We start from the raw sequence: 27,730 nt of genomic DNA, 5'->3' as shown, positions 1-27,730 counted from the left end.
AAGACAAAAGATTTAAGAAGTTGTGGTTAACCATCTGATGTTAGCTTGAAGAAAAAACCGACGAAATCTGATTAACTACCCAACTCTATGATCCAGGGCACAGTTCTAAAGGTCTTAAATTGCCTCACTGGATTCCACAGGCTGGTTTCCTATGTCAACGATGCTTATAGTAAGAGGTGTGTGTTGTTCTGAAACTGAGGCTCTACCTCAGACATGGAGGCTGAGAATACTGGGGCACCAATAACCCCTGCCCACCGCCCCTACCCACCCCAACCTCCCATCCCCGCGCCGTTCAGGAGGTGGTAGTCCTCACAAGCAGCTGAGAGCACCCTTCCCCTTCACCTAGAGCTCAGGTCCTATAGCAGGGGTAGCATTTAGAGAAAAGACTGCCATTGTCTCCACCCACAGTTCCACAGTCCCGACTCAAAGACTTTACAGGAGGAAAGAAACAGGCAATAAAACAGCGCCCTCCTGGATCAGAATAAATATCTAACTGACCTCAAAACAAAATCAATATCTGGAAGAGATTCGTGCACTCCCATCTTCATCGCAGCACTGTTCACAATAGCCAAGACATGGAAACAACCTAAGTCTCTGCCAACAGATGAATGGATAAAGATGTGGTGCATATGTACAATGGAGCACTCAGCCACAAGAATGAAGGAAATTGTCATTTGCAACAACCTGAACAAACCTAGAGGACACTGCTGTTGTTTATGGTCATTAAGTTGTGTTCGACACTTGTGACCCCATGAACTGTAGTCTGCCAGACTCCTCGGTCCATGGGATTCTCCAGGCAAGAATACTGGAGTGGGTTGTCGTTTCCTTCTCCAGGGGATCTTCCCAATGCAGGGATTGAACCCAAGTCTTCGGCATTGCAGGTGGATTCTTTACCATTGAGTAAAACAATTAGCCAGACAAATACTATATAATCTCACTTACATGGGGACCCTTAAGAAAAAAAAAAAAATGAACTCACAGAAACAGAGTGATGCTGACCAGGGGCTGGGGTGCTAGGCACGGGGAGATGGGAAGATGCTGGTCAATGGGTAGAAGCCTTCAGTTATAAAATGAATATGCTCTGGAGATCTAATGTAGAGATGCTGATTATAGTCAATAATACTGAGTACACCTGATATCTGCCGAGAGCAGACCTATGTTCTCATCACCAAAAAGGAGAGAAAAAGTAATGATGTGTAGTGAGGAATATATTAACCTGATTGTTAGTAATCATTTCAGAAAGAATACTTACGTCAAATCATCCCACCATACTCTGTAAATATACACAGTTTTATGTGACAGTTTCACCTCAATGAAGCTGAAGTTGGGGGCAAAGAAACATCTTTTTATTCTTAGTATATAAAAAAGGCCACTACAGGTAAGTCCCTTTTAGTTTTCTCATTATTTTCTAACTAAACCTGCATTTTGCAAAAATGGCTTTCAAAATATTTTGTATTTTAACCTAAAGAACTTCTTTTTCCTAAAAGAATTTAGCTCTGTTCCAGCAACAAAGAGGATCTGAATTCTAAAGTTAAAAAAAAAAAAGAAAAAAATGCTGAAAAGCCAAAGCATTAAAAAATCAGGCCCTTTCCCTTAGTAATAAATACTGAACTGATATATACTCCCTTCACTGCAAAAGTACAGTGTTGTATTTTATGTTGTCTTTTTAAAATTTTTATTTTTTAATTGAAGTATAGTTGATTTATAGCTGTTGTAAACCCTCTGGTGTACAACAAAAATGATTACGTTATATAGAACATACATAAAAGAATATTTATATTATGTTCTTTTTCAGATCCCTTCCCATTACAGGTTAAGATACTGAATATAGTTCCCTCTGCTATCCAGTGCGTCCTTGTCGTCTACTTTAGATACAGGAGTCTTTCTCTGTTCATCTCAAATTCCAGTCTGTCCCTTCCAGCCTTTCCCCCTTCGGTCTCTTTTTCCTTTTGTTCTCTTCTGTGATTTGTTGACTATCTTCAGTACTTTTTTGGATTACTTCTTGTTTATATCTATTATACATTTTGGGGTTTGCGATTACCTGGAGGTTTTGGTATAGTAGTCTATATAAACACACGTGTTGTAAGTCACTCATCTTTCAATTTCAAACACATTTTAAATACCCTGCCATTTATACTCTCCTTCTCTCTCGGTTACATTTTGATAACATGTTTTACATCTAACTGCTCTGTGTATCCTTTAACTGCTTACTGTGGACACAGGTGTGATTTTACTACTTTTGTCTTTTAATCTTACTAGCTTTGTGTGTGGGTGATTTCCTTAATGTTTTCTTTTACCTGTGAGCTTTTTCATCTCTTAGCTTGTTTCTAGTTGTGGCCTTTTCTTTTTCAGCTAGAGAAGTTCCTTATACGTTTTTTGTAAAGCTGGTTTGGTGGTGCTGAATTCTTCTGTTACTTCTCTATAAAAGCTTTTGATTATCCATCAAATCTGAAGGAGAGTCTTGTGGGTAAAGTATTCTTGGTTGTAGGCTTTTCCATTTCACTCCCTTCTGGCCTGCAGTTTCTGCTAAAAAATCAGCTGCCATTTCGTGAACCAATGTTTTACCTCATTTCTTGCCAACTGTTTACATGAGTTATTTTACTTCTCCCTTGTTATTCCCCACTCATTCAACAAGGCCTATATTTTTATTCTTAATTTACTTGCCAGATCTCCACCAACACCACACTCAAACAGCAACACTCATGTATATTTCAGTATCAATCAGGAGGTGCAATCTATCTTGTGTGCAGTGAAAGTGGGGTAGAGCTAGGCTGAAATCTGAACCACTAGAAATGCTTTTCTTTACAGCTAATATTGAGTATCTTACATTGTGTTCAAATTTTCTCATTTCACACGACCTATTTTAAGATAAATCTTTGCCACAGAAGCTTTTCCTATTGTGGTTTCACACCTGCTACCATTCAAGTTAGTTCTGAACTTAAATACTACTATTCTGTTCTCCGGTTTTTATATCCATAACTGGGGAACACACACTTTGTGTCTATCTGTATTCCTTATAGTGTCCAGCAGAGCACAGGGTATGAACAGGTAGGTCCCCAGTGGATTCTCCTGGAAATTAAGTCAAAAGATCTGGATACAAGTACTGCTGTGAAAATGCTGCACTCAATATGCCAGTAAATTTGGAAAACTCAGCAGTGGCCACAGGACTGGGAAAGGTCAGTTTTCATTCCAATCCCAAAGAAAGGCAATGCCAAAGAAGGTTCAAACTACTGCACAACTGCACTCATCTCACACGCTAGCAAAGTAATGCTCAAAATTCTCCAAGCCAGGCGTCAACAGTACATGAGCCAAGAACTTCTAGATGTTCACGCTGGATATAGAAAAGGCAGAGGAACCAGAGATCGAATTGCCAACATCCATTGGATCATAGAAAAAGCAAGAGAATTCCAGAAAAACATCTACTTCTGTTTTACTGACCATGCTTAAGCCTTTGTGTGGATCACAACAAACTGTGGAAAATTCTTAGACATGGGAATACCTGACCACCTCACCTGCCTCCTGAGAAACCAGTTTGCAGGTCAAGAAGCAACAGTTAGAATCGGACATGGAACGATGCACTGGTTCCAAACTGGGAAAGGAGTACATCAAGGCTGTATATTGTCACCTTGCTTATTTAACTTATATGCAGAGTACAACATGCGAAATGCCACAGTGGATGAAGCACAAGCTGGAATCACAACTGCTGGGGAAAATATCAATAACCTCAGAAATGCAGATGATACCAGCCTTATTGCAGAAAGCAAAGAGGCACTGAAGAGCCTCTTGATGAAGTGAAAGAGGAGAGTGAAAAAGCTGGCTTAAAACTCAACATTCAAAAAACTAAGATCACGGCATCTGGTCCCATCACTTCATGGCAAAAAAATGGGGAAACAATGGAAATAGTTTATTTTCTTGGGCTCCAAAATCACTGAGGATGGTGACTGCAGCCATGAAATTAAAAGACGCTTGCTCCTTGAAAGAAAAGCTATGACCAACCTACACAGCAGAGACGTTACAAAGCAGAGACGTTACTTTGCCGACAAAGGTCTGTTTGGTCAAAGATATGGTCTTTCCAGCAGTCATGTATGAATGAGAGTTGGACCATAAAAAAGTTGAGTGCCAAAGAATTTATGCTTTTGAACTGTGATGTTGGAGAAGACACTTGAGAGTCCCTTGGACCACAAGGAAATCCAACCAGCCGATCGTAAAGGAAATTAGTTCTGAATACTCATTGAAAAGACTGATGCTGAATCTCCAATACTCTGGCCACCTGATGTAAAAAACGACTCAGTGGAAAAGACCCTGATGCTGGGAAAATCTGAAGGCAGGAGAATGGGACGACAGAGGACAAGATGATTGGATGGCATCACCGATTCGGTGGACGTGAATTTGAGCAAGCTCCGGGAGCTGGTGATGGACAGGGAAGCCTGGCATGCTGCAGTCCAGGGGGTTGCTGGGTCAGACACAACTGAGTGACTGAACTGCTCCCTCCATTTATTACCTATAATCTTAGGCAACATGCCCTAAGATTATCTAAGCCTCACTTGCTTCCTTTATACAATATGGGTATCTCTTTTATCGGGCTGTGAGGCCTGCTGCTACTGCTAAGTCGCCTCAGTCGTGTCCGACTCTGTGCGACCCCATAGACGGCAGCCCACCAGGCTCCCTCGTCCCTGGGATTCTCCAGGCAAGAACACTGGAGTGGCTTGCCATTTCCTTCTCCAGCGCATGAAGGTGAAAAGTGAAAGTGAAGTCGTGAGTGAAGTGAAGTGAAGTGAAAGCTGTGAGGCCTAAATAAGTTAATTTTGGAAGTTTTCAAACTATGAAGTGCCATATGACTGTGGTTATCATTCTGAGATGGCATCAGAACTATCGTGCACCAAAAACAGCCAAGAGAATAAATGTCCTGAAATGTGGAGTTCTTAGTCACTTTAGGGCTGACAGTTGTTCTAACATTCCAGTTCTTAAAATAAATGTCTTCACTATTTCTGAATTTAAATGTATATATAAGGGCTAACTTTTTCTTGCAGATGCCACTAAGAAGTCTGCTCTCTTCTTTCATACATGACTATGACTTAAAAAAAAAACAGAGAGAATTTCAATTGTATGCAGGTGAGGATTGTTAGTGGCCAGTAAAGGCTGTGGTCAACAATTTCAAGCATCATGCCTACCATGCTCCAGGCCTTCCTTCCTACCTACTTCCTGAGGGACAATTGCTGAAGCAGAAAAGGAAAACATCAAGTTAGGAAGCCCAGTCCTGATTCTAGTGAGCAAGCTGTGTAGCTTCTCTAGGAATCGAGTCTGAGTGTAATCCAGGTTCCAGAATACTCTGAACACAAGGTTTTGACAAATCATTCTTTCATCTGTGGAATCAATCTTCAGCATCCCCTTCAAGTATAAAATACGACTGGGCCAGATAACAACCAGTTTTAAAAGACATACATACTAGGATATTATTTTAGTCAAGAAAACATGGACATCCTAGCATGCTGGGGTTATTAAAGACTTTCCCCACACAGTTACTTCTTAAGGATGGAGTCAGTAATATTTCCACACGACATCTTATTTCTATAGTATTCTTAGGGGTACCTATGCAAACACCTAAGCAATTTAATTTCTCCCTTTATGACTGTATGTATCCTTAGTCAAAATTTGATAGTAACATACTTGAGAATCTTGGGTTACAACGAATTAATGTTAAAGGTAGAGCTAGTTATCTTCATTCCAAACAGTATCAAGACATAATCTTCAGAACATATTACAAGAACCCCTTAGGTTGATGATAATGCTCACAATCCTGGGTCCTTTTATTGTTCTTCTGTAGAACTCTAAATGGCTTTGTTCTTTGATATGTATTTTATTATGTCTTTTGCCTCTCTCTAGATGTTATCAAGTCTTTCTTATATGACTTTCTTCAAATAACTATTTATTAATAGAAGCTCCAACTCTCACTTTTGAGAATCCACCATAATTTACTTCATTTTGCTTTCCCTGGTGTTGGGACTCTTTGCTAGGTTAGACAGGAAAAGTTAACCAAAGTATTTAATATCAATCAAGATTTTTTTAATACCATTTTTTTTTTTTTTCAAAACAAGGCCAAGAAATTTCATGGTGTCAGGAAAATTAGTCAAGTCTGTGTCGTCTCCAGGGAACAGAGTATAAAGCAGGTAAAGATCTCAGTAGTTTGCTCTAACCTGTCATCTAGAAAACAAATACCCAAATTTAGTTTGGTATACAGTCCTGAAATTTTTCAAAATTATAATAATTTAAATATTTTAAAAATACCAAATCCTTTCTATTTTCTTTTCACAGTATCCTATTTGTCTCTGATGGGCCCATTTTTCCTTGACCATCTGCAGAAAAGTTCTACCTTTTAGTGGGAAATACTTTAGCATAAATGAATGTTATCTAACACTGTCTTACATCATTCAGCTCCTTTGAGGGCTCACTATCATTTTCTTAAGTATTCTAAAAGCAGATTTTACCTTAAAATATCCTTGAAAAAGGTAATTCCCACCTGTTAATAAGTTATGATTCTACTAGCACAAAGGCTCATTAGCCTTCTGGATTAACAAGTAGAAAAAAGATTCAATATTTACTCAGGGACTAAGATTTCTGCAGGGAACCCAATGCCTACCTGGCTATCAGCTGGGTTTTTAAAAAGTCAGTAATGCTAAATTATAATGAGGGTAGATACTGTTACAAATAAGCTTTATACATTTCTAGATTCATCAACTATGATGCTAATTAAAATTTTGATGTGCTTACTAAATGTCAAACACTGTTCTAAGTGGCCCATTTAATCTTCATAGGAAGAGACTATTATTATCCATGCATTACAGTGCTTCCCTGGTGGTTCACCTGGTAAGGAATCTGCCTGCAATGCCGGAGACCTGGGTTCAATCTCTGGGTTGGGAAGATCCCCTGGAAACGGGAATGGCTACCCACTCCAGTATTTTGGCCTGGAGAATTCCATGGACAGTATAGTCCATGGGGTCGCAAAGAATTAGACAGGACTGAATGACTCTCAGTTTCACAGATAATAAAACTAAAGCACAACTGCTGCTGCTGCTGTTTAGCCGCTCAGTCATGTCCAATTCTTTATGACCTCATGGACTGTAGCCCGCTAGGCTCCTCTGTCCATGGGATTTCCCAGGCAAGAATACTGGAGTGTATCTCCTTCTCCAGGGGAATCTTCCTGACCCAAGGATCAAACCTGCATCTCCTGCTTGGCAGGCAGATTCTCTACCACTGAGCCACCAGGGAAGTCCAAAGCACAATTAACTTCTTGTTAAGAAACTTCCTCTGAAGTCAACAAAGGCTGCAAACTGACAATCTGGCTTCAGAGTCTTCATACTTAACCATTATTCTATCTTACCTCTCATATCTAGAATTGTTACTGGGATGGGTATTCTGAAGAAGTGTTATCCAACTGAAATCTACCTTACATCGAATATAGGACCACCACAATCACAGGACTAACAGGTCCCTAAAACTCAAAACCCAACACATTAAGGAAACAAATTGTGACTTATAGTAGGTAGTCTATCCTTTCATTAAAACATCTCTGGAATTTCCAGTAGTGGAGAGATGTCATTTTCTCATGAGTAACAGCATATGGGCTTAAAGATTAAAAAAGGGGGGGAGGGAGGGGAAGGGGGCCAATGATAGTAATAGCAGCAACACACAAGAGAAGAGAAACAAGAAAAGGTAAAGGGCCAGTCCAGTCAGCAATGATGACCAGCATTTCAGAGAAGTTGAACCTATTGCCAATTATCACTTTTGACATTGGAAGGGGAGCATAAGCCAGGAGTCTACAGGCCACTTCTCTGTAACTTCAAAATCAAATGGAAAGAAGGAATTTAAGGAAGTGAGATGTAACACATTTTCTACTCATCTTATATTTACCCTAAGAAGTAAGACTTAATCACGTTTTCTTGAAATTTTCATTTACCTTTTGGCCTATTTTCATCTCCTGTGTGCCTTTTAGACTTAATCCCTAAGAAAATGTTATCCAGTTACTAAAGAATCACACTATCTCAGGGTCATGGAGGTCAGCTAATTTGGTATTTCCCAAATTGGGTGTCCAGCAGGTTTTCCAGTATGTCACGTATGGATGTGAGAATTGAATTACAAAGAAAGCTGAGCGCCGAAGAATTGATGCTTTTGAACTGTGGTGTTGGAGAAGACTCTTGAGAGTCCCTTGGACTGCAAGGAGATCCAACCAGTCCATCTTAAAGGAGATCAGTCCTGGGTGTTCATTGGAAGGACTGATGTTGAAGCTGAAACTCCAGTACTTTGGCCACCTGATGTGAAGAACTGATTCCTTAGAAAAGACCCTGATCCTGGGAAAGATTAAAGGTGGGAGGAGAAGGGGATGACAGAGGATGAGATGGTTGGATGGCAGCACCAATTCGATGGACCTGAGTTTGAGTAAGGTCTGGGAGTCGGTGATGGACAGGGAAGCCTGGCATGCTGTAGTCCATGGGGTCACAAAGAGTCAGATACAACTGAGTGACTGAACTTAACTGAAATTGGGTGTCGTGCAGATTATTGCTACACAAGGCTTTTAACAGGCAGGCCATAAACCAGGGATTCTGGGCTGTTCAAGAGCACATATAGCTTCTTTGTGACATCCCTGCTCCCATCTCCAGCGTGCTCATGTCCAGAATGAAGCTTCAGAAGAGATTCCGGTTTGTAACACTCCTCAAAAACACTAACATACATAACACAGGCAAACATTAGAGCCAACATCTCTCTTGTTCTTGTCATTCAATCTCTTCTTGACCACCTTCAGCAACAGCAAACATTGCATTCTCTTTTACTTTTAAAGAACAGTTTCACAGGATACAGAATTTTAGGATGGAATTTCTCCCAACACTTTTCATTCCACTCTTCTTGGCGTGGTTCTGCTGTAATTCTTTTCCGACAGGTAAGAATTTTTCTTTTTCAACTCTTCCCAAGGTTTTCTCTTTGCATTTCATTTTCTGCAATTTGAATATGACATGAAAACTGAAAGTGTTAGTTGCTCAGTCATGTCCAACTCTTTGCAACCCCATGGACTATATACAGTGCATGAAATTTTCCAGGTCAGAACACTGGAGTGGGTAGCCATTTCCTTTTCCAGGGGATCTTCCTGACCCAGGCATCAAACTGGGGTCTCTCAAATTACAGGTAGATTCTTTAATGTCTGAACCACCTGGGAAGCCCAACATGCCTAAGCGCAAACCACATTTTTATATCCTGTCAAGTATTTGTCCTCTCCATTTCCTGGATCAGTCAGTTTGATGTCCTGTCATTAATTTTGGAATTTCTTCTGCTTCATTTGTTCTCCTGATATCCCAAGCAAATGTTATGTTACACTTTTCCAAACTGCCCACAATTCTTGAATGTTCTAGGTTTGGTTTTTGGAGAAAAGGTTGTTGCTGTTGTTCTATTTTCTCTTTGCATCTAAGTTGGGAAAATCTCTATGATGGATTATCAGGCCCATATATATTTTTCCCTCAGCAGTGTCCAGTCTACTGAGGTGATCATCAGAAGCACTCATGTCAGTGTTTATTCCTAGCATTTAAAATTTGTTTTTGATTCTTTAAGCATTTTCACCTCTACTTACATCTGTTCTTGCATGGTGTCTACTCTTCATTAGAGTTGTTAACATATTAATCAATTACATTCCTGAGCTGGTGATTCTAGAATTTGTGTCATACAAGAATCTACTTCTGACTTCTTGTTTTGTCTCTTCAGGCTGTTCCTTGCCTGTTGGCATGTTTCGTAATTTTTCAAAAGCTGAACATGATTACCAGACAATAAAAGACTAAGGTAAACAGATCTTTATCTTGAGGTTTTACACTGGTCTGGCCAGGATTGGGGCTATAGTTAAGGTCTGCTGTAGATGTAGATAGCTGAGGCTTTTTGAAACACATTACTTTCATAGTCCTTTCACATTAGGCCAGGTCTAACTGGAAGAATGGTTTTGTCATTTGGAAGATATCCACTGGTCCTAATTCAGCCTTCTTACATAAAACAAATTCTTTTCTCCCAATAGCTTTCAAAGCATCTAAAGACAAGTAGCACATAAATTATGCCTGTCCTTAAGTCTGATCTCTGATATCCCCATTTGTTCAACTGTCCAATGTACTTTATTTCCTTTGTCATCCTGACCCCTGCCTCTGAATACACTGTGGTAATTCCCTTTGCTAATGCAGAATCCAGCTGCATTAACAAGCATGGTTTAACAAGCATGCATTAACAAACATGCTTTAACAAGCACGCAATGAAATAGAACTTATTTTTCATATTCTGAACACTTAGTGTAGCTTAACACTGTTTATGTTACTACAGCTTTATCACCACACTAACAGCTACATGACCCCTGTTTTCTCAAGAAATGATGCCAAGCCATACTGATGCCAAGTCCTACTGATGCCAAGTCCTACTGATGCAGTTAGCTTAGAGAAATCTAAATGCAGGAACTGACAGTGGAAATTTTTAAGTGATAATGAAAGCAATGCAAGATTCATAGATTCCCCATTCAATTTGCACTGGTTATGGACCAATGGTTATTAAACTGTGAGCCACAGATGCGTGTTAGAGGCAGCTTTAATTCAACTAAAGTTGTAAGCAAATCTGGGCAATGTGCATTTTTCAAAACTTCTGGCCACTCAGAAAATTTAAAAATGACAATGCTCTCATATTCTATAATCTGATGTTTCATGAACTTTTTTTTTTGGCTCTGACACACAGCATGAGGTCTTAGTTCCCAGAACAGAGCCCCCTGCAGTGAAAGCAGTTTTAACCCCAGATGGGAACCAGGGATGTCCCAAACACTTTTTCTTTAATCAAAGAAAACTGAACACATTTATCTATGGTCCCAAAAGTTAAAAAGTAACTAAAATCTCATTAGGATTTACAATACAGAACACATTACTGTAGCATAATGTATTCAGCATCTAATAAGTTATCAAAATTTATCAAATTTACTGATAATGATCTGCCTAGTTAATAGGCGTATTTCATTGTATGTAAAATTATCTCAATTTTAAAATGCACTAAGTATTAATCCTAAAAAAATCCAAGAATACTACTTTATGATGGAATAATATCACTGGTATTAGAAAGCTTCCAAGGATGAAATTGGCTTTGCTTTGAAGTAGTGCCTTTCTTCATAACCTGATCTAAGCATGACCAAATTTGACACGTTTTACAAAGAAATTTTGCTTTAGGAAGCTATGCCAGACAGAATTCTTTCTGTGAGATGTTAGTATCAATGACATAAGACTCTCTTTAAAATTTTGATTTAACTACCCAAGAAGTTCATATTTTACTTCAACAGTATGTGCAATGCTATCAAAATTACCAAGACAAATTCTAACATGAATCTTACTTCAAAAAGGAGTGGACAATTAGAAGGTATAGTTACCAAAAATACCACTCCCCCAATAAATTACAATGGTGCATTGAAGGACTGAGCTTAGAGAGGCAGTAAGGACTTGCAGATTAACTTCTAGTATTTTTGATAGTAAATATCTCCCCCAACCAGGATGTCACACAGACCTAGGTCTTCCAGTAGATCCACAACTTATATATCCTACATGGATAAATGGACCTCTTTCCTAAGGCTTCAGCTGTCTTTTAAATAAAGGAAACAAAAGATACAATAAATGCTAGCCACCTATAATGTTGTTTAAAAAAGTCACTATCACCAATACTTTTTAGAAGATGAGACTGAATATATGCAACTATTTAAAACAAAACAGTAGAGTGAAATATTAAAAATCATTGTTTTCAGAGAGGTCGATATAAACTCTTGAGCTGGAATTTTTTCAGTACTTTCCAAATTTTCTATAATAAACATTTATTGTTTTTATGATGGGAAAGCATTTTAGGAATAAAAGGCAAGGAAAAATTTTAAACTCTGCATACAAACTTACTCAGAAGTTTCCAACTATAAGACGAAGAATGGGCGGAAAGTCAAAAGCACTGAATTTTAGAGTTTAAACAGATCTCATAAATCATTAGGTTTGATATCTGCATTTTGAAAATGAGGGGAAAAAGAGGTTTATATTACACAACTTCAAGTTCACACCAAAGTTCTAAAACCCATAACTCTCTGGTTCATTATTCTAATCCAAACTTCATACTCACTGAAGGCTAATCAAGATAAATATCCAAGTTGGATGTAAATCTGTACATTGAGTATGGCTGTAACTCTTTTAACATTTTTTTAATGAGGCTTACAACGGTATTTTTAATCTGTGATTTTTATAAGATTAAGAAAGTACACTGAAATGTTATCAGGAACTAAGTAGTTTTAATATATTCGTTTTAATGTAATTATTTTAATATTTTCAAATTTCCTTTGAAGATCATATTAACTAATACTTCAGTGCTTCAGTGTTCTCATTCATAAAACAGTATCCACCTCATATAGTCACAAATAAAGATAGGATCAGTACCTAGAACTGCACCCTCACAAAGAGTAAATGCTAAGTATTTGTTATTATTTTATAATAAAATTATAAATTGTCTCCTTACAATGTCATTTAACTGCAGTATCAGGTTTCAGGTTAGACACTGATCATTTTTCACCCATATAATGTATGGAAAATGTTTCCTTTATTCAGGATTGGGATATTTCATGCAAGAGGCCAAAGATTTTTGGGAATCTAAATAAAAACGAATAAGCTCTTAGAGGCTGTGAAGACAACCTATTTTCTGATGAATACTAATTAGGGATGGGGCAGGATCTCCACGTGTGTAGGCATTTTCAGTAGTTTACATCTACTGAATGTTGCAATTTTCTGTTAACTATTTCCTAGGAGAAAATTCTTCCCTCTGAATCTGCTGTCTTATGTATTGCCCTTCAAGGAATGGATGGTAGTTCCAGTGATGTTACTGTCTTTGTGACTAGACTGTTATGTACAACTTACTTGGGTTGTCATTAAAGTGGACAAGATCCAACATCAATTATCCCAGTGAATGATTTTCCAGAAACAGGTGATTCCCATTACTCCTGGGCCTCACCAGCTTGGAGGAAACACTGCCCTTTTCCTCTGCTCCAAGCTCGGATACAGACACAAATGCCTCACCGCTGCTCCCCGGCCCAGGAAGTTTGGGAAGTGACCTTCCTGTTTCCACTGCAGCACCCTTAGTCCCTGTGCGTTGTTCCAACCTCCTGCTTCCACTTCGGAGCTTAGATTATTTAAGCAAATGCTCCCATCTTGAGGAGGGCACATGCCAAGATGTGGTTTATTTCTTCAATTCCTATCAGTGATCCACCTTCTGAGTAGACTGCCATCTGAGGGAGGAGGGCACCCATAGCATTTCTCTTATATTAGAGTGGAGCTATTATATACATCATATTTAATAAATATAACTTATCCATTTTATCTCTGTATCTTTTAAGCAATCTTTGTCAGTCATTATAAACAGGATTTTCTGTGGCAACAGAAATGTTCTGTATCTGCACTATCCAAGAGTACCAAAGAGCCACACATGGCTACTAAGCATCTGAAATATGGCTAATGCTGATAACTTAAATTTTATTCAATTGTAATTAAATATCACTGTGGCTAGTGGCTACTGGGTAGTGCAGCTCCTTATCTCTTTACATTGACCTCAACTCCATGTGTGCCTTCAATTCATTCTTCCTCAAATTTCATTTCATCCCCCCCTCTTCATTGTATCTACCTTTATATTTGTGTAATATATATACATATTCATCTTTATTATATGATATCATAAAAATAGACTATGCTAGGTTTTATAATTCCTTTATTAAATTTAATATATATTAATATATATTAACTTTTCTATAAGTTCTAGGAGGTGGGAAAAGCTGCCATTCAGTCTAACATCTTAAAAAAAAGGAATCTACTCTGCTTTCATTTTCTCTACAGAAGAGTGAAAATCTAAATCAGGCAAGGAAATAATGTGAATATCACACTTTAATTATGCCCAAGTGTCCTAACAGAATCAATTACATTCCAGACCAACTTCATTTACAACAGAGAAATAAGTATGGGGCAGGTAAGTCCAAATCTCAAAAAAAGATGGAATATATTATTTAAAAGATCTTAGGAATCCAGTTGCAATCACTTAGATGCTAAGACTATAACTAGGAATATAAACACTTGCTTTTTGAGAGCTCACATTACAGATATAAAAACACTGCAGACATCTTATACTCTTCTTACAGTATCCCAATAAATAAAACACAAATTCACTGGTTAAATGATAAAACAGATATAAACTAGCTAGAAAACCTCCAAGTCTCTTTGTTTTGGGGCTGAAACTTCTGGGGCACTTACTATATGCTGAGCAGTTTAAGCATCCCAACTTGTTTAAATCCCATAATAATCATATAAAGCAGGTATAATTATTATCTCTATTTTATAGACAAGGAAACTGAGGTAGAGAAAGATCAAATGATTTGCCGTATGCCACTCAGCTAGTGAGTGGTAAAGCCAGATTCTTAACTCAGGTAATTCGGTTCCAGAGTCCCTACTCTTCTGCACAGGGCTAAAGCGCCTGGCTATGTGTTCACTGATCCAAGACCAAGCTGATTAACTGGGGAAAATGTCTAATCACAGGCATATGTTTCTAGCCTAGCCTTATCTCTCAAACACACAAATATACTTTTATTTGTAATTTAGAATATATCAAGAAATTTGCATAAGAAACAAAAGCCAAAACAAGAAGCAACAAAAGTAAAGTGTTTTTAAGAAAAACTCTTACAGACTGAAACACTGATTCAGTAAGATAATACAGACACATGTATTTTAAAAACTAATTACATAAGAATCTGACAAACAACTCCAAGATTAAGAATGGCTGATGTTGAATAAAAAAAAGTTTGAAATAGTCCCAAAATTAGCATGAGCAAAAAAATGCCAGAGCTACACTGTCAAAAATATACACCACCAAAAGAAAGGAAAAAACCCCTCAGGGCTAGAAGAAAGTTTATATGCAGCCAAAAAAGCTCCAAAGTGAAGGGAATGGTCTTTCTCAAAGGAAAGCAGGGTGTTTGCTTTGATATCCCTACTGCATCAGTAACAGAAGTACAGGAAAAGTGGCATGATTCACAGCTAGCAGCTTTCTGTGGCCACGGAGCAACCAGAGCTAGAAAGTCCATGGGAAGGATATTGCAACTTTCGAGGACAGTGGGAAGGCAATTGAGGCTTCAGGGGACAGCGTGAGGGCAACCGAGGTGTCAGGGGACAGTGGGAAAGTAGTAGAAGCTTCAGAGGACAGAGATCAGGAGACGGCAACAAAAAGTAACAGATTTCAAAACAAAGGCCAGAAGCGGAGTTTTAATAATGCATTTGGACAGTAGCTTGAAGTAGAGGATTTATTTGGCCAAAACAGAACTATGTTCAGCAATGTGGAACTGAACATTATTTTTCATACAAAGTTAAAAGCACATTGTATCTCCTTCCTGACCACTTGCCCAGTCCCCATCTCTTCGAGAGAGAAAAGCTTCATCTAAATTATTTCATCTGACTGATGACTGTCTTATAACTTTATTGTTACTTCCATCTTGGGTATTCCTTTGGAAAAGGTGCATGGATTCATTACATAATCTAATGTATCATTTATAGATTATAAGATAAAGTCAAGCATGTATCTGCTGATACTTTTTAAGTTGACCTGTCATTATACTTAGAAATGTCTCTTAATAGTAGGCTTCCCTGGTGGCTCAGATGGTAAAGACTCTCCTGCAATGCAGGACCCCTGGGTCGGGAAGATCCCCTGGAGAAGGAAATGGCACCCCACTCCAGTAATCTTGCCTGGAGAATTCCATGAACAGAGGATCCTGGCAGGCTACAGTCTATGGGGTTGCAAAGAGTCAGGCATGACTGAGCAACTATCATTCACTATCACTCAAAAAAGCTCTAAATTATTTATGCTAAAATCATATTTTATTTATGAGAATTAACTTCAACATACTTTAAAGAATAAAAAAAAAGACATATAATTATTGACTTTGCTTACTGAAGTGATCTTTTCTCAGAGCTCATTACTTTCATCAAACATGTACTTTCAAATATCTATTTATTTGTACAATTCCTAAACCCACAGATTAGGGAAAATAATCTAAAAGTAGAGAGAGAAAATGCTTTAAGCACTAACTGCAAGCAATAAAACATATAAGTTAACCTACAAAGAACACATATGAAAGTTTCTTAAAAAAGCAGACAGTAGCAGATTAAGCAGTATGTAACATTTACATTAAATAAGTCCAAATTCCTATAAATTTTACCAAGCTCTATGGGCAGGACTATTTTCCAGTTGTTAGACATTTATAATGTAGATTCTCCTATGTGTCACTTTAACAAGCAACCTGTGCCTGTGGGGACTCCCAGCAGCACGGGGAGGGTCCAAGGACCACCGTGACTAAAGGGGTACTGGGTGGCATGGCTCCTGTGCTGGGAAAAGAGAGGCAACGCTCCAGTCAGGTCTGGGCTGACTGGGCAAACTCGCAGAACTCTTGGTGCTAACATCTCCTCGGATGCCGATTCCCTATCCACCTGCTCCAGAGTTGTAGCATCTGTGAACTGGCCAACTAAAAGCCAGTATTAAATCTCTTTTTTCAACAGAGATCAATAAAACACTGACAAAACTCTCCACTCCCCCCATTAGAGAACCATGCTGTGAGCAAGAACAAGTACAACAGAAACAGCAACAGCAACAAAAACCCACGGGACTATTAAAGGAAAACAACAGAAATGAGGAAAAACAATGAGAAAAGATAAACAATGTGGCATAAAGATTCAAGAGAGTCAATATATGTAACAGGGAATTTAAGGAGCAACTATGGTAGCTCCGATGGTAAAGAATCCACCTGCGATGCAGGAGATGCAGGTTCAATCCCCAGGTTGGGAAGAGCCCCTGGAGGGGGGCAAGGCAACCCACTCCAGTATTCTTGCCTGGAGAATCCCAGGACAGAGGAGCCTGGCAGGGTCCATGGGGTCACAAAGAGTTGGACACGACTAAACACCTAACACTGTAATAAGAAACTAACAGAAATAAATGGCAACATACATTTTTCTGATAAAAGTGAACAGCAATGTCAAGCCAAATTAATTAAAGGCCAATATCCTAGATATGTGATAGTCAAAGTGTTAAATGTGTAAGAGAAAAGAAAAAAAAACCACGGTAACTAGACCAAATGAAAAAAGAAAGTGACCCAAGAATTCTACATTCAGCCAAGTACTCATATGTGAGCAGAAAGGAAAGCCACTCACAGACATGCCAAGACTTGCACTAATTTTGCTATTCATTGACTTCCACAACTCTGCCCTTTTTTTTGACATAGTTGACTGGAATAGCTTTTCAAGTAAATTTTTAAATGACAAATAATATACAAATAATGTAGTAAAATTAAAAAATAAGAAAAACACGATTTTCTACAGACCACTGAAAGGATCTAGGATTCTATAAATGAAACTGGTTGGTAAAGAGCAAAGAGAAAAGAGGGAGAAAACTAGAGAGCTATTATTTCAGAGTATATAATTTCAATATCAATAGTAGGTTGTGGTTTTTACTTATAATTCTGGATTTTTGGTATAATCTACATTTTCCCCAGGAATGCATGTGAATGTATACACACACACACATACACACACAAATATATAAAACACATAAATGAAAAAAAAAACTTTTGTGAAATTTCCTAAACAAAAGTATATAATAAATTTCTAGCTACTGATCAGAAAATGGAGATTACTAGTCTCAAAACCATGTGCTCCCTTCACATCAGAAACATTATTCAAGCAGAGGCTAGTTAACCTATCTTTTGAGAAGTGTGCTAAATTAATTTCCAGCACTGGGTAAATTAGATGATCTCCAAACCAAGCTCTGTGCATTGTTGGTAGGAATGCAAAATAGTTGTGGCCATTATAGATGGTATAGTATGGTAATTTCTCAGAAAAATGGAAAACAGAATTACCACATATTTCAGCAATCCCACTCCTGGGTATATACCCAGAAGATGTGAAATCAGGGACTCAAAAAGATATTTGCTATGAACCCATGTACACAGCAGCATTATTCACATTAGCCAAAAGGCGGAAGCTATTACAGTGTTCACTGATGGACAACTGGGGAAAAACAGAAAAGTTTATACATGTTATAAAGTATTATTGAGCCTTAAAAAAGAAAATTCTTGGACTTCCCTAGTGGTCCAGTGGTTAAGAGACCACCTGCCAATGCAGGGGACATAGGTTCAATCCCTGGTCTGGGAAGACCCCACATGCTGCGAGAGAACTAATTCTGTGCGCCACAACCACTGAAGTTCATGTGCCCTAGAGCCTGTGCTCTGCAACAAGAGAAGCCACTGCAAACACAAGCCCCACTCACTGCATCTAGAGAAAGCCCTCAAGCAGCAATGAACACCCAGCACAGCCAAAAATAAATTAAAAAAAAAAAAATTCTGGCATGTTATAACATGGATGAACCTAGAGAATATAATGCTAAGTGATATGAAAGTGAAAGTGGTTAACTGTTCAGTCATGTCCAACTCTGTGCGACCCCATGAACTGAAGCCTGGCAGCCTCTCTGTCCACGGGATCCTCCAGGCAAGAATACTGGAGTGGGTTGCCATGCCCTCTCCAGGGGATCTTCCCACCCCAGGGATTAAACCTGGGTCTCCTGCACTGCAGGCAAATTCTTTTATCATCTGAGGCACCTGCGAAGCCCCTCCCATCAAAAAGACAAATACTGCACGATTACACTTATATTATATATCCAGCATAGACTTATTCACAGAGACAGTTTGTCAGGGGTGGTAGGGAGTGGGGAGTTGATTCATGGGTATAGTTTCAGTTCTGCTACATGAAAACAGTTCTGCAGGCTGGCTACAAAAGAACATGAATATACCTAACAGTATTGAACCACATACTTTTAAAAATGGTTAAGATGGTCAACTGTATATTTATCTTACAATTTTTTTAAGTGTAAAAGAAAAAAACTATACCATTACTTTAACTGCTCCCAGAATTTATCCCAGTAAAGATTTTTCTGGGTATTATGCAATTTAAAGGATCTGGTAGTAGGGCAAAAGCAAAAAACAAAAAACCATTATGTAAAATAATGGCTTTTGGTATTTATTGCCAACTGTCTTTCACAAAGAATGAATGATACATGAATTTACATCAACAGTGTAAGAGACCCACTCCCATCTCCTCTTGCCATTGCACAGGATGCCATATCCTTTTCTTAAACTTGTAGCTAACATGAGCATGAAAATCATATCATGTATTACTTTTTCCATTTTTCCCCTACTTCTAAGAATTTATGAAACTATGATCACAGATAAGCATATTCTTAAACTGGAAAAAATAAATGCTAAGCAGCAGTCAGCTGGCTAAAGAAATACTTCTTTAAAACAGAATATGACCTAGATATTAAAATGAGAATTTCTGTAATCACAGGAAAATGTTTACAGTACATGTGTAAAAATGGCAATGTATAAAAATGTCATACATGCTAATGCAATGACTGACCCCATCTTCCAAATCTTGTCAAGGGTTATTTCAGGAGGAACGAGACTTTAGGTGATATCTGTGCTTACCAATAGTTTCTAAACTATGAGGAGCATGTACTACTCATACAATCTTTTTTTAAAGAACTAATATTTACTGACCACTCAAGCTAGTTCTCTAGTTTAATATCCTTTTAGTCAATGCCAGAATCATTCACACCATAGTTTTCAATCTCATTTATCACTGATTCCTCTTACTCCTCTGATCCAATTAACAAATTATGGTGATTCAATTGTTCCCCTCACCTTTCCATTCATTTTCTCATTGCTATCATCAATTATGGTTTAGCCCTTCATTACCCATAATATAAAATTTCCAGTAAAGTCCTATCTGGTCTCCCAATCGCAAATCTCTTGCCATTCTAATCCACTTGGCAAATGCAACCGGGTTTCCAAACACTGCTAATGTTACAAGTCCGCTCTGGCCTCTGGGCTGTTATAAACCAACCATCTGCTCAGCCAGCCATTCAGTGCCCGTCACAATTTGATTCCAACCTACTTTTCAATTTCACCTCACTCCTAATAATTCTCAGCTGCTACAGTAACAACAAGTAATTGTAGCAGCTGTCAGTTATTGAGCACTTTACTACACCCAGGGTGCTAATTGCTTTATACGCATAAATTCCGTAATCACAATGCTTCTCTTGAAGGGTATGAGTAACTCATACTTACGAGTATGAGTTCTATTCCACAAAGGAGTTAACAAGCAGAGAGCAATTAGAGTTTAATTCCTCTTTTTAGGTAAGTGAACAAACATAGACAAGGACTGATTTAATTTGTAGCTATGGTTCTTCCACCAGGTAGCACTGTGATGCTTATAAATTCAGCACTTATGGATTGCTGAGTATTACTGTTCGTCATTCATGTTTTCTAATATATCGTTAAAGTGTTATTCTACTGAAGACAAAAAGTAAACTGGTAAAATAATTTTAAAATTCCAAAATGGTCTTTCATTTTTTGTCAAAAATTCCCAGCTGCAGTTCTAGAATCCATAGTCCTTTAACACAAAACCCCTTTTTAAAAAGTACTGGGCTTATACTAATATGACTTAAAAATTAACTTATTTTCTGCTGAATATAATTTTTTTTCAAAAACCTCAAATATCTTTAATCATTTTATCAAAGCATCATTCTAATTACGAGAGAAATCACAAATTTAAAATACAAAGAGTACATACTCCTTGCAAACTACATTTGTACTAGCATTCATTCATTCATTCATCATTTGATGGCCAACTATCATTTTACTCACTCACCTAAAATAGTTTTTAGGAGAAAAACTATTGCTCCAAACCCTTAAGATACAGCAATAAACATGAAAAATAAAGTTCTTCCTTTCATGGTACTCACATTCCAGTCAGGTACAGATATAAGTATATAATAAGGTTTTAAATTTCAAACAGTGGTTTAAGTTCCATGAAGAAAAAACAATATATCAGCAATGTAATCAGGAGAAGGGTAGGTGGAATTTAATGAGACAAGGGTTCTAAGGAGGTGATATAGGAATGAAAAAAAAGGAACCAAGTTCCCAGGTGGTGCTAGTGGTAAAGAATCCACCTGCCAATGCAGGTTAGACATGAGATGCGGGTTTGATCCCTGGGCTGGGAAGATCCCCTGGAGGAGGGTATGGTAAGCCACTCCAGTATTCTTGCCTGGAGAATCCCATGGACAGAGGAGCCTAGCAGGCTGCAGTCCACAGTGTTGCACAGGAGTCTTACACAACTGAAGCAACTTAGCACGTAACTAAAGATGGTGACTGCAGCCATGAAATTAAAAGACGCTTACTCCTTGGAAGGAAAATTATGACCAACCTAGATAGCATATTCAAAAGCAGAGACATTACTTTGCCAACAAAGGTCTGTCTAGTCAAGGCTAAGGTTTTTCCAGTGGTCATGTATGGATGTGAGAGTTGGACTGTGAAGAAAGCTGAGCGCCGAAGAATTGATGCTTTTGAACTGTGGTGTTGGAGAAGACTCTTGAGAGTCCCTTGGACTGCACGGAGATCCAACCAGTCCATTCTGAAAGAGATCAGCCCTGGGACTTCTTTGGAAGGAATGATGCTGAAGCTGAAACTCCAGTACTTTGGCCACCTCATGCGAAGAGTTGACTCATTGGAAAAGACTCTGATGCTGGGAGGGATAGGGGGCAGGAGGAGAAGGGGACGACAGAGGATGAGATGGCTGGATGGCATCACTGACTCGATGGACATGAGTCTGAGTGAACTCCGGGAGTTGGTGATGGACAGGGAGGCCTGGTGTGCTTCAATTCATGAGGTAGAGAAGAGTCGGACATGACTGAGCGACCGAACTGAACTGAACTGAAAGATCAGGAGACAGCACTACAGCCACTTTGTTAGCAACTGGCAAAGCAAAAGCCTTGCTGTGAAAACTTGCTTCATCTGCTTAAACTGATGCCTCTGAGATGGTTACAAGATGAGGTTAACAGAGACTCGAGACCAGTCATCTCACAGGCCATGTATGGAATCTAAGATCCAGAAGTGAAATAGGAAGCATTAGAGAGTTTTACAGGGGGGTCTGATGAGACCTGTTTTCCTCTTAAAAGTCCAATCTAGCTCTTGTGATGTAGAGTTAAGAGAGGGTGCAGGAACCTCAGCTGTTAAAACAACAGAGGCAACAGACAACAGTGTGGTCTGGTATGAGTTATGAAACATATATTACTTCTATTTAATTAGACACAAAGGTCTTCCATTTACATAACAAACTGAACTCCACTCCCTCCCCAAAAATCACTAAAATAATAAAATAAGCTATCAAGGCAGAAACCCACCAGGAAAAAGAAAGAACCACAGTATACAGATGTCCTGGAAGTTTTAGAAGAGAAAAAAATGAAACAAGGGATAATGACCAAGGGTAATATAATTCATCCTGAGCAATTTTGGATGTTCTGAGGACTCTGAGGCACCAAGCTCCTTGAAATGTAATGATGGGCCTTGTTTTGACAATGAAGACCAAATAGATATATCTTTCCATCAATCTGTTAAAACGCATCCCATAGAGCCGACAGATGAGGGATACGAAACAAAGCCAAAGACCTGCTTCTGAAGATCCGAGTCACACAGATAAGAGGTGAGGCACTGCTCTGAACACAGATGTCCTATGTGAGCTACTGAGCAAATCTGAACCATTTTGTCTAGAGAAAAGCCATGGCCCAGAAGAGAAGACCTATACAGATTAACGATTATCTGAGAATCATCAAAGACAATGACCTAATATAATCTTACTGAAAGTCTTTAACATGAATGAGCAACTTCATCTTTAGGAATTTATCACAAGAGGTAAGTGAGTAGCGAGTTAATAAAAGAGATGTTCACTGGGAATTCCCTGGAAGTCCAGTGGCTAGGACTCAGTGCTTTCATTGCTGAGGGCTTGGGTTCAATCCCTGGTCAGGGAACTAAGATTCCACAAGCCTTGCAGTATGGCCAGAAAAAAAAATGTCCACTGCAATACTGTTTATAGTATCAGACAAATGTAAACAATTAGTCATAAAGAACATATAGTTATGATATATCCATATGTTAAAAAAGAAAATAGTCACATGATAAGATGCATATATCACATGAAAAGGATAACACACAAAATATATGGACCCAATACATAAGGCTAATAAGCCTTTGCTTATGTAGCTTTTTTTCCCATGATGAAAACAGCTTACTGGAATAGTTATTAAAAATAATTAAAAGATTCCATAATCTTTGAAAAATGGATATATTAACCATAGCAAAGTTTTAAACTTGATATTTCAGTCTCAAAAAAAATCTAATTAAGACACTAGTAACATTTGCTTCTTTAAAAAAAATTCATATAGCTCCATCTTATTAAGTTAATTTTAAATTTAAGTGAAATCAGTATGATTTCAATGGAAAGATAAAGTATAAAGAAATAACTAAAGATTCCATAAACAGTTCTCCATATTCTACTACTATGCCCTTGAATGATACTTGTAATTTGATAAATCAATAAAAAAACAATCAAAAAGCTACATGCAAATACTTTTTAGCATTTTAAAATGTTTAATCCTGCATCTTCAGTGCTGTACATTTAAAATATTCTTATTTCCTATATTGAGAGATGTAAGTGTTTCTAATCACTAAATGTTGTAGGCAAAACAAAATTTACCTTTATGCATTTCTAAAAACTGGAAATTAAACTTTTTGGAAAGCAAAAAAGTTTATAAAAGCAAGCACTCTTGAAAACGCCAAGTAAATTAAGAAATGTCTACTTAGGAAGATATCATTTAAAATATTAGTCATAAATAAAGGCAAATACAAATAAGATAGTAAGAGGGAAGAAGAATTCATAAGCACAATAATCATTAGAAAAAAATTAGATAAGAAAAATAACAAAAATAAAAACAAAAATCTACCAAGTAATTAAACGTGTGTAAAATAGGCCAGTAGAATAGAAAAATGACTACATTCACAAATATACATGTATATACAGAAATATGATTGAAATTATATTTTACAATATAGCAAAACAGACTATCACTAAATGACTAATCATTAATCAGTGACAAGGGGACATTTACTATCACTTTCAGTTAGTTATATCCCTATATCATATATATCATGAACAAAAAGTCCTAATGGATAACATTATTAGGGGAAAAAACTACAGAAAACTTGTATAGTATTTTTATAATTATGAAAATTGAGAAGGCAATCCTAACTATATCCAAAAAACCTAGAATTTATAAAGGCAAAGACAAATATTAATCTATCATGGAACCATAAACCCAGAACCAAAGTTAAAGAGATACAGGAAATTTGCAGCAGAAATGAAGTGGCTAACAAATATTTTAAAATGACCAGGAGGCATGTGAGATCCTAAGTTTCCCCGACTGGGGAGTGAACACACACCCTCTGCATGAAAGGCTAAGTCTTAACCACTGGACCATCTGATTTTGCACCAGATATGCAAAAATTTTAAAGATCACTGACCAGTATTGGGTGAGGTTGTGCAGGAAAAGATGCACTCACACTTCAAGGAGTTGAAAAAAATCAAAATCAACATTTAACCAGTCATTCTTCTTGACCCAGCTATTCTATTCTACTTCTGAGACTCAATCCTACAGATACATACTAGCGCAACTAAACAAACCTGCATCAACAGGATGTCCTCTGTAATACTGGCTGTAATGCACAGAACTAATAAAAGCGCCTCAATGGGTACAATCTGACACCATGAGGGACAGACTTAAACAATATTCATACCATGAATGTTATTCCCTCATTTTAAAAAATTAGGTAAATCTGAATACACTGATAAAAGACTGCAAAGGATAAACACTATCCTCTCTGACAGCTTTCATACCCTGACTTCTAAAACCTGGAACTATGATTTGATTCTCCTTTTAAGAGCCATCAAACCATGATTTCCAATTTTCTATGGAAGTCTACCAATTTAAAACTGATCAATGTATCACGAGATAAATAGGTTTTATAAAAGCCTGTTTTTTTAATACCATCTGTATCATGAAAAGAAAAGTTACCTGCTTTAATAACCAGCTATAGTTACAAGTTAAAAAAATGACTCATAATTTCCAAAAATTTTTTAAACACTTCATGTTTTCACTCATTACAAATGTTTTCATACTGGCTTCCTTAAGAAATATGCAATAGCCAATTCCTGAACCCATACTTTAAATTTATATCCCCTCTTCTTTTGAAGAGCAATTACGGACATGTTAATACCTGGTCAATCACACTTAATGTTCAAGGATGCCTGACAAGTGAAAACTCTGTGATGCTGATATGGTCTAAATCCTGACCTCTCAGTCTCAACTTCAAAGGGATGCCACCTATTTGGCACAAAACATGTCTAAAAAACTCAAATCATTTTCACATCTTCTGACGAAAAAATCACCTAGCTATAAATGCTAATTTACAAAGAGTGCTATGGAACAACTTCCTAGTTTATTAGAAATCTAAATATTTTTTACTTGTAAGAAACATCTGACATAATTTAGGTGGTTTATGATAACAAAAATCTAGTCATTCTAAAACACAACAAAAAAGTTCCTAGAACACCTTATTTTGAGAAAAGTGACTACCTCTGAGGGGGGAGGAAACAGAGATAGGGCTTTAGCTGCTCCTATAATCTTACATTGACACAAAAACTGGAAGCAAAATTTTTATTTTGGAGGCAGATTGCCTGGATTCTAAACAATTCACTACCTCTTACAACCTTAAACAAATTATTTAATCTCCTTCCATTTCCTTTATTTATAAAATTCGTATAATAACGTTTCCTGCTACACAGGATTAAATCAGTTGATATACGTGAAGTGCTTAGAATAGCACCTGACATATGGTAAATTTCACTGCCATTATTATCATCAGCCTCACTACCTGTAATTGTCAGTCATGAAATCTGGCTTCCTGGAAGGCACTGGGATAAGAGGGGGTTAGGTCGGATGGGATCTTATCATTTTTCTAGACATTTCAAACATAAATGCTACTTTTGTAACCAGTGATATATAACCAGTTTAAGTGGGAAAGCAGTATGAAGTGGAATAATGAAGTTTCAGTCTTCAATTTTCAAAAACATGAGACAATTCAGGCTTTGGAGTTTGATATTTATTTTTAGCAGGAAGAAAATGCTAAGGTTGATGACATCATTAGAAGATACGCCCATGTCCAATACCTGCAACAGAAGCTCAATAGAAGTTAAAAACACCATACCAAAGACTAAAGACAAAAATTACATGTCATTACTTACCCTTAATTCTGCTAACAGTAAAACAAGTAACAGTGTGTTTAAGGCTGAAGTTCCATCACAAGATCAAAAATCAGTAAGTTAATTATCAAACTTATTTTTTGGAAAATTCTATCTGTTCTATGTAAAACTGGGCAACCTCTCTAAAGGTGAGCAAAATGCCAACAACTATGTTTTGAGTGTGTAAGTGTGAGCAGAGGAGGGGCAGACTGAAAAGGGGTAATGCTACACAGTGCTGACAATACAGGGTGGGAGAGTTCTGATGCTGGTACTTAGTCAACTGCAATCACAGGTAGAAATGGTAATCATCTTTGGCACAATTAGAGACTGCTGAAACAAGAACTAAACTCTAATAAATAAAAGCAACTTAACAGATGCAGCATCATAACATACCTAGAAATTTAAAGAGGACCGTCTTAAAAAAGGGATCCAGACATTAGAAATTCTATGTATTAGAAAAAGAAATTATTATAGCAGCAAACAATTTTAACAAGAACTAATCAAATTAAAGATTCTGTTAAATAAAATCAAATCTGGTTCATTCCCTAGCCCTGGCAATGGTTACTCTGCTCAAAGGAAATTTGAGTTTCTTCTTTTAATCCCTGCACCTCCAGACTTTTTGTCAACAGTATCAATTATCATTCAATTTAAAGAAGCAATAACCTTCTACTTAAGGGGGGGGTGTCCAACCCGAGAGTGGAGTAGAAATATGTTAAGATTCAAGAATGGAATAATGAGGTAACCTGAAGACTACCTTCCTAAGCAAAAATAATAAACTGCTCAGGAATAGGGAAACTGGGGACCGGCATAACCATAACAAAAAGTCTTTATTTCTTAATCATATACCCAAAAGACTGCATGTACTCAGAACAGGAATTAAGTCCAACCATAATTTACTGTAGCTAAGACCAGACTTTATGCTAACTGCTTATTTTCCCATTATTTTTGTTATTAAGCATAAGATGAACTACTACTACTGGAATTTCACATGAGTAATTTAAAAACACAACCAGTTTTTGATCATTCCAAATCTCTAAATTTTCTTAGGCAGACTGATTTGGTTCAAGTAAAAAACCAATTAATGTAGCTTAATTGGAATAGCTTACCTGGGCCATTGTCTAAAGGGGTCTATGTTCTAAAAGTGCAAAACGTGCAGGGATATTAAGCTATTTTAAAGCTCCTTCCAAAAATAAATTTAACAAATAAGCACTAAATAAGGAAAAGGTTACGCACTTCCAATTTATGCTCTTTCTCTGCAAGGGCTTCCTTTTGACAACGAAGAAAATCTGCTAACATTCGAGTGAGCTGCTTCCTATCATCTATTTCAGCCGCCAACCTGCCGTTGTAGTCTGCCAGCAACATACAAGCATCCTCTACCATTTTAGAAAGTCTTTCTCCAGACTCTTTATCTAAGAAAAGCACAGGATAACAAAAGTATTACACAACAAAAA

At 37.5% G+C, this 27,730-nt stretch overlaps 1 protein-coding gene across 8 annotated transcripts in view; it reads right to left on the bottom strand.

Annotated features, from left to right (window-relative positions):
* RPRD1A (regulation of nuclear pre-mRNA domain containing 1A) overlaps positions 1 to 27,730 on the bottom strand; it is a 68,737-nt gene that overhangs the window by 6,023 nt on the left and 34,984 nt on the right. For 5 of the 8 annotated variants that reach the window (XR_009492657.1, XR_009492658.1, XM_010818676.4 and 2 more), the window contains exon 6: positions 27,513 to 27,688. Coding sequence is in view for 5 of the 8 variants with exons in the window: in XM_010818676.4 (XP_010816978.1) it covers positions 27,513 to 27,688 (176 nt within the window). In the remaining 3 variants the exon portion in view is untranslated. Of the gene's footprint in view, positions 1 to 2; positions 27,689 to 27,730 lie in introns of those variants that run through there. The other 3 variants (XR_009492659.1, XM_005223958.5, NM_001075156.1) reach the window with 3 other exon arrangements.

Source organism: Bos taurus, chromosome 24 (genome assembly GCF_002263795.3).
Source record: "Bos taurus isolate L1 Dominette 01449 registration number 42190680 breed Hereford chromosome 24, ARS-UCD2.0, whole genome shotgun sequence".
Lineage (NCBI taxonomy): Eukaryota > Metazoa > Chordata > Mammalia > Artiodactyla > Bovidae > Bos > Bos taurus.
The sequence above is the reverse complement of the archived record's forward strand: the minus strand, read 5'-3'. Positions and strand labels throughout refer to the sequence as shown.